This window comes from Falco cherrug, chromosome 5 (genome assembly GCF_023634085.1).
Source record: "Falco cherrug isolate bFalChe1 chromosome 5, bFalChe1.pri, whole genome shotgun sequence".
In the NCBI taxonomy this organism is placed as follows: domain Eukaryota; kingdom Metazoa; phylum Chordata; class Aves; order Falconiformes; family Falconidae; genus Falco; species Falco cherrug.
The window spans coordinates 20563954-20571044 of record NC_073701.1 but is presented as its reverse complement, the minus strand read 5'-3'; the positions used below and the strand labels follow the sequence as shown (position 1 = coordinate 20571044).

The following is a 7091-nucleotide window of genomic DNA, read 5'->3' as shown; positions in this document are numbered from 1 at the left end:
CGCTGTGCCCTCCCCCACCCCAAGGTGTTGGCGGCGGCGGGGACGCGCTCGCTCGTGCCCGCGCCGCCCCCCTCCCCGCTCCCCCTCCCCGCTCCCCTCGCCTCTCCCCGGCTGCGCTGGTAGCGGCGGCGGCGGCTCGGCCATGGCGGCCCCGGCGGAGCTGAGCGCGGAGCGGCTGCGGGCGCTGCCCGGCAGCTGGAGTTACGGGATCAGCCAGGGCGGCCGCGTCTTCTTCATCAAGTGAGCGGGGGGCCGGCGAGGAGGGGAGCGGGGCTGGGCTGGCCGTGCGGGGGGCCGGGAGGGGCGTGCGGAGGGGAAGGGGGCGGCGGGGCTGCGCCTGCCTGACTCGGTCCGTGTGTCCGTCCCCGCAGCGAGGAGGCGAAGAGCACGACCTGGCTGCACCCGCTCACCGGAGAGGCCGTGATCACCGGGCACCGCCGCAGCGCAGGTAGGAGCCCCGCCCGGGGGTCGGGGGCGGCCGGGGCCCCCGGCGCTTCCCCGGCCCGGCCGCCCCCTCCCGGCCGCCCGGCGAGCGCCGCCCTCCTCTCCTCGCCGGCCGGGGTCTCGCCGAGCCCGTCGCCTCCTGGGCGCCCCCGGCCCCCGGCGGGCTCGGCCCCGCGGCCCCGTCCCCTCCGCCCCGCCGCGGGCAGCGCCCCCGCCTTCGCCCCGCTGCCCCCCGGCCGCCCGGTGCTGGGAGCCCCCTCGGTGCCGCCGCAGCCACCCGAGGACAACTCCTCATCCCGCGCCGGCCGCACGCCCCGCACTTCTTGCAGTTGTTTGCCCCCGGATTGAGCAAGGATGACATTACAGTGCAGCCGTGCGTCCACCTTGCCGTCAGTGGGCTCCTCGGCTCTTTCTTAAAACGCTGTCCTTTGCACCCGTGGTTTCCCTCCGTGTCTGTGTAATTTTCTCTGCTCGCTTTCACTTGCCTTGTATCACTCCTCTAATATATATATATATATAGTTACCATTAGAAACCGCCTCATTCCTCTTACGCTTCCTACAGGCTACCCCGTTCGTTCACCTGCATAGCATCCTTGCACAGTTTAGTATTAAACCACTCATCTTGTTTCGGTTTCCAGCAGTACCTAGATATAACCACGATAGGTGTGCTGGAAACGTAGAGGCTGATTTCACTGGTCACCTAGAAACCCTTTTCCTCCCTTCGCTTCCATCTAGGCTGAGAGTGTGGGTGGTTTCTAAGTGACTGCGAGAGGTGGAATAGGTAGGAGGAAAAGGAACTGAAACATTAGGAATAACTTGGAGGGTGGAATGTGTCGTCTTTGCTACTGCTGATTGTTCCACTCTGGAGAAGTAGCAGCAGGAGGTGCTGGAGGAGGAGGATTTACAGCAGACACTCTGGAGACCCAGAGCCAAACTCTTGACTGCTGGAATTGCACACAGGCAGCATATGCCACTGGGAGGTGGTGGAGTGTAGTAATAAGTGCAGTTGGTTTTATGTATGTAATCACTTGGATAATCGCAGGAAAATCTGCAAGTGAATTGGACTGTATCAGATTATTTGCTTTTAATGTTTGGTTAATACTTGCACATTAAGAAATCAGAAATAGTCTTTAAAAAAACTGTGGGTAGCCTTTTTTTGTTTGTTTTGTTTGTTTGGGGGTTCTTTCGAGTTGGAAATAGTTTGAAACGCACAGGTTTATGGCTATTGGATTCTGCAGTTCAATTTGCAGTGAAGGTCTGTTGTTTGCAAGAAGTCATTTAATGCCAGGAAATAGAACTTCTGATTGCTATCAGGCTCCTCTTTCCCTTGCTTTCAGTACTCAGATTAATTAAGAAACTGGCCTTCATCGACAGCAATATGCATGGAGGCAGATGTATGGGAAGTGCTTTGCTTGTTGGACACTAATGTTAGCTGAGTGTTAATTCTTTTTTGAAACTCGTATCAGTGTCTGTTGACTGATGGTGATTTCCCAGTAATTTTCCAAGTGTCTCGTTTGTTTCTGCCATTAAGTGCCTTCTAAAGGAAATGCAGTTTGCTTTTGAATATCTAGAGTATTACATGTACCATAGCAGGGTTATTATCAGGTAAATTAGACTTGTTTCTGAATGCAAGAGTGGGGCATGACCTTGGATGTACTGACCATTATTTATCAATCAGGTAGTGAAGTATCTGCAAAACAAACCTGTTTCTGTAGTTTTTCTCATTCATGTGTATGTTAATGAATCTCTCCACATATAGATAAAATCAAATGGATTAATTCTGGTGGTTTTTTATCTTGTTTTGCCCTGACCACTGTTTTGGAACCTGGTCAAAATGTGTTCAAAATATGTCTTCTTAAGAAATGATTTTTGGGCAAATAGCACTTCCTTTGGAAGTGTATATTAATGTGAAGCTCCTTTTAAATAATACTCCCAAGATATTTACTAGATGATGAGGAAGGCTTTGGCCACCATTATGAAGTGCTTTTTATTCCTGGATATGTTCGGTGCTGGAAAGATATTTTTATCGAAGTTCTTATAGCAGCCATAAATACTTCTGCTAGATAAACTTCCTGTTTGATACTTTGCCCTGTGCTGTTATCAAAGACACCTTGATTTTTCTTCTGGAGAAGGTGGGAGTGAAGAAAAAAACAGCCAGAATAAATAGGTAAACTGGGGGAGGAGCAGCACATGACCAAGGCTGAATATTTTTTATTGTATTTGGGAAATACATTCATGCTTTTATAATTCAATGAGTTAGTCTTATGTATTAATTACAGTTTTTATTAACTGGAGCAAATTTTTAAGGGTAGTGATGTACCTAGAGTTGCACTGAGGTGCCTGGCATCTTCAGAGCTTGCATTACATCAGGCAGCTTTTACTTGAAAAAAGATTGACCATTAGTGGTAGTTTGTTTTTTTTTTTAATATCTGGTCTTTTAAGAGTGATAATAGAGAAGGAAAAGATGTACCCACTTCCTCCACTAGATTTGCATTAAAAATTATTTTCATGTAAAATTGAATAGAGTTGTAAACACTGCAGGAACACTTGTTAGTCACAACAGTGGTGGAATTATGCTAATATGATGCTAATGCTCTGTGGTATAGTTGATATGCCAGTTAAGATGCTTGTGACTGGCATGTAACGCAAACTCAGTAAATGGATTTTTGTTCAGATTTCTGCCTGTCAGGTAATTTGATGCTACTGAAGTTCAAGGCAGAAAGATCTGGCGATGACCGTGAGTTCTAGTTACTGGTCAAAGGAGGGAACACTGTTAAATAAGTGCATGCTTGAACCTTTGTTGTTATTATTTGAGAACGAGAAATCCAAACCAGATTTTCATGCCTGTAGCTTTTCTTGGATTACAGAATTTAAACTGAGATGGTATTGTGGGTCAGTTCTAAAAGACTTGTTTATAGGACTAAAGTTTTCAACATGTGGGATGCACAGTATTTTAACTACTTTACTTTTAGGGAGTAGACTAGTATGACTAGCATAATTTCAAAAGTTAATTTAAATGTTTTGCTACTTGTTTTCCAGACTTACCCACAGGTTGGGAGGAAGCTTATACTTTTGAAGGTGCAAGATATTATGTAAAGTAAGTTGAATGTTTATCTGTCACAATACTGTAATTTTCAGTTAGTTTGTCTAAATGTTGCTGTAATCATGACTGTATTCCAAACAGAATTTTAATGTAATGCTATAAATCTAAAAGGAGTATTCAAGCTTGTCATGGTCTATGTAATCCTTTGTTTATTGAATTCTGCACAGCTAAAACAATTTCTTCAGTTTTTATGTTAATAATTTTAATTAAAGCTGCTTAAGGATGCAGATTCAAATGAAATTTCTGCTGAATGTAATCATCTAGCAACAAATGTCCTTGCAAATTGAGAATACCTTGAGTTTGTCTGTTTGACACTTGTGTGTTTATAGTCATGCCATAAATGCTTTCAGAAAGGCAAGATGTTACATCGTCACTAGGAGAAGAGTCTTGATTCAGCCCTGCTCTCTAGTAATTACATTGTTTAAAGCCATCCTGAAGGTTTAATGTGGCTTTTTTCTTTGCAGATCTCTTCCTTCTAGCATTGGTTTTAATTTTTTTTTATTCAAGTTTTAATATGCTTTGAGTGTGTCCACTATGGTAGACTTGCTGTATGTAGTCTTTTTGAATGAGAGGAGTGGAAATTGAGTGCTTATGTAGAAGTCCAGATGTTGTGTTGATCAGATCTGTAACAACTTACAAGCTTTTCCTCTCCAGATAGTCAGACCATCCTTATCTGGAAAATTTTAAAGTAGCACCTATGTGCATTTGTCTGGTTAATATACTACTTTTCCTGTTATTTAACAATTGGCAGGCTTTTCTCGATTCATTCAGATTTTGCTCACTACACTGTGTGTTTCATTTGCTATCTTTAAATGAATAGTGTAATCAGTGGGATAACTTCTATGAGTGAAGGTTACTGATTGTCACAGAGGTTATAGGCTGCAGGTAGGTTTTTCTGTGTCTTAGTGTTGAGCAAAGGGTAGCTGCTCAGCGTAAGTTGCATTGTAGTCAGTGAGATGGACGTTGTATGTGTGTTGCATGGTTTATTTTATATAGGGATGTGTTTGATTTGATCCTAAAAAAAATAAAAAGAATATATTGAAGGATAATGCTCCAAAAATCTTGTCTGAACTGGTGCTGCGCTTTCTAGAAGGGGACTTCTTGTTAATAGGCAACATGTTTGTTGTACTGTTCTATTCTGCCTTCTTGTAATTTACATTACACTAGTGTTGTATAGCAACTGACAAGAACTAGACCAGACTGAGGACAGGAACGTACTAAGAATTTCACCTCTGATGTTCTAATCAGATTATTAAATCAAAAAAAATTGAAAATTTAACCAAGCTGTATTTGTGTGTGTATATAATGTCAAAAGAAATCCTTGTAGACTTTCAGATGGAACTTGTTCTCACAGAATAAAACTATGAATGTGTTAGCTGTAATAATTGGAAAATAGCAACCTGAGTTTTCTTAGAATAATAATTAAAAAATAACATGTGGACAGCTATTGTAGAGTGACTGATGCGCTTATGGACAAACTTACCAAGTGGTAAGTTGTGTACTTTTGTCCTTAAAATATTTTGTGTTCAAGGTGTTTTTAGACCATGTGGATGAAGTTGATTGTTTTGCTGATAGCCAGCACTAAATAGCTCTTTTTAAAAGTTGTGCTGCATCTTTGAAAACATTTTGCATAAACAGCGCTTCTCTGTGATTTGGTAGGTGTAGGAGGATAGCAGGGATGGTGCTGTCAGGCCTGCTGAAAGGCTCACATGGTATGACCAGTTTGGCATCCTTAGTTGAGTACATGTTCGTTGCGTAGCCTCTTAGGCTGAGTTTAAACTTCTCCTTTTAAGCTGCTCCTTTGAAAGCTGTCTAGCAGTCAGCCCTACTGGTGCTGGAGAAGATGTGAGCACGAACATAGACAGGGTGACAACACTATAATCACTATCTTAAAATACTAGACATTGTAACTCTGGATGATGTGTTGATTATAATAATTCCAGTTGTCTGAATCTAAACTACTTGTGGTACTCCAGCGTGAGTGGGAAACAGTGCAGGTTGTTGTGATCTTGGGCTGTACAGGCACCCCCACGTGATGAGTTTTAACCGTAACTGGCTCATTTAAGTGCACTGACTTGCTAAATAGTAATAATTATTATATCGATTACGGAATAATAAAACTATGTTAAACTGAGAACATTGAAAACTTGTTCGTTCATGGTCAGATCTGAAAGAAGTATGTTGTTCCAGTGTGAGTTACAAGGGAATGAACGTTAATGGCACGCTACTGGTGCATTCAGCTGTGTGAAACTTGGCTGTTGTACTTTTGTAATGTGTCCAATAAGAGAGTTAGACAAGAAGGGTAGTCAAGTTTCCTGATCACATAAATAATATCACCTAACTTCTGAAGCACAGCTTCAAATATGTGGGTTGACTAAAAATATTTAACAACCTTGCTTTATGGTAAGATCATATGCTAGACTGTGTTTGAAAATAAAAACCTTTTGAAAGTCATTCTTATGGTTCTTTAATAATAGGTCTTCAGTGTTCCAAGTGGGTGTGTCACTGAATCTATTACTGCGCTTTTTCTGGCTTTGATGTAGTAAACACTGTATAATCAAATTGGGATAATGTCGAGGAGATAATCGTCAGCTAAATCTTAACATTCCTTGGACTGGCATTTCAAACAAATGACTCAGGATACAGACTGCATTGAAATGTGATTATTTTTAAAGGATGCTATCTTTTTCTTGGGAGTCTACACTTGTTTTCGGAATAAGTAAATAGCAAATGCCCCCCTCCTCCCATGACATGTAATGTGTTCTAGCTTTAAGAAGGAAAGATATTCTGAAACAGGCATAGATAAGGAGTTGTTTCCATTGCATAAAATGGTTATGGTTTTCTATAGGGTTGTATTAGTAAGTTGATGCTAACTAGGACTTGGACTTTCTGTTGCATTTTTTTGGATTAGTAGAATTAATTCTAATACTTCGTAATGATGGAATCCCTCTCCCACATCCTCCCCATCTCATGTAAATGCAAATAACAAAAGGTGTTTGTTATTTGGAGTTAAAAAAAAAAAGTAATGCTGTAATATACTTTATACATTCTCATGAGATGTCCTTATACTGTTAGTGTTTTGTCTCTTTGGGAGTGATACAGTCTGGCTTTGTTTATTTAATGTTAGAAATGTGCCTGGATAGCCCTTTCTCATCACTTGATGGGAAGGAACTCTACCAGTAAACTCTTCTGAAGTAATGCTTGGTTTGGGTGTAATCTTTATTTATACAACTTTTACCTGGAATATAGGGCTGTATGACTCGAATCAACACATTCGAACATAACCTTTAATAATTAGTTTATTATCAGTTAACTGTTGGATCTTCCATACTATGAAGTAAAACAAGATGCTTAAAAATTTGACATTTTCTTTTGTTATGCTTAGAATACTTCACTGGGCTAGTTACTTATGCTTTGTGTATTGAGCACTCATTGAGCTCTGAAAAGTTAAGAGATTTATCCCAAAGCAGATTTAAGTTGGATGGCAGTATGGGAAGCTTAAATTCCTTATGTTATTTTTTAAGTTCATAAGGAAATGGACCCA

General features: G+C 41.8%; 1 protein-coding gene across 15 annotated transcripts in view; it reads left to right on the top strand.

The window, feature by feature from the left end:
• The window catches only part of PLEKHA5 (pleckstrin homology domain containing A5), a 168780-nt gene continuing 161689 nt past the window's right edge, over positions 1-7091 (top strand). For 5 of the 15 annotated variants that reach the window (XM_055711681.1, XM_055711674.1, XM_055711673.1 and 2 more), the window contains exons 1-3: positions 7-240; positions 372-448; positions 3484-3541. In XM_055711681.1, the coding sequence (XP_055567656.1) occupies positions 143-240; positions 372-448; positions 3484-3541 (233 nt within the window). In that variant the 5' untranslated portion in view covers positions 7-142. Of the gene's footprint in view, positions 241-371; positions 449-3483; positions 3542-7091 lie in introns of all 15 variants that reach the window. The other 10 variants (XM_055711672.1, XM_055711670.1, XM_055711671.1 and 7 more) reach the window with 4 other exon arrangements.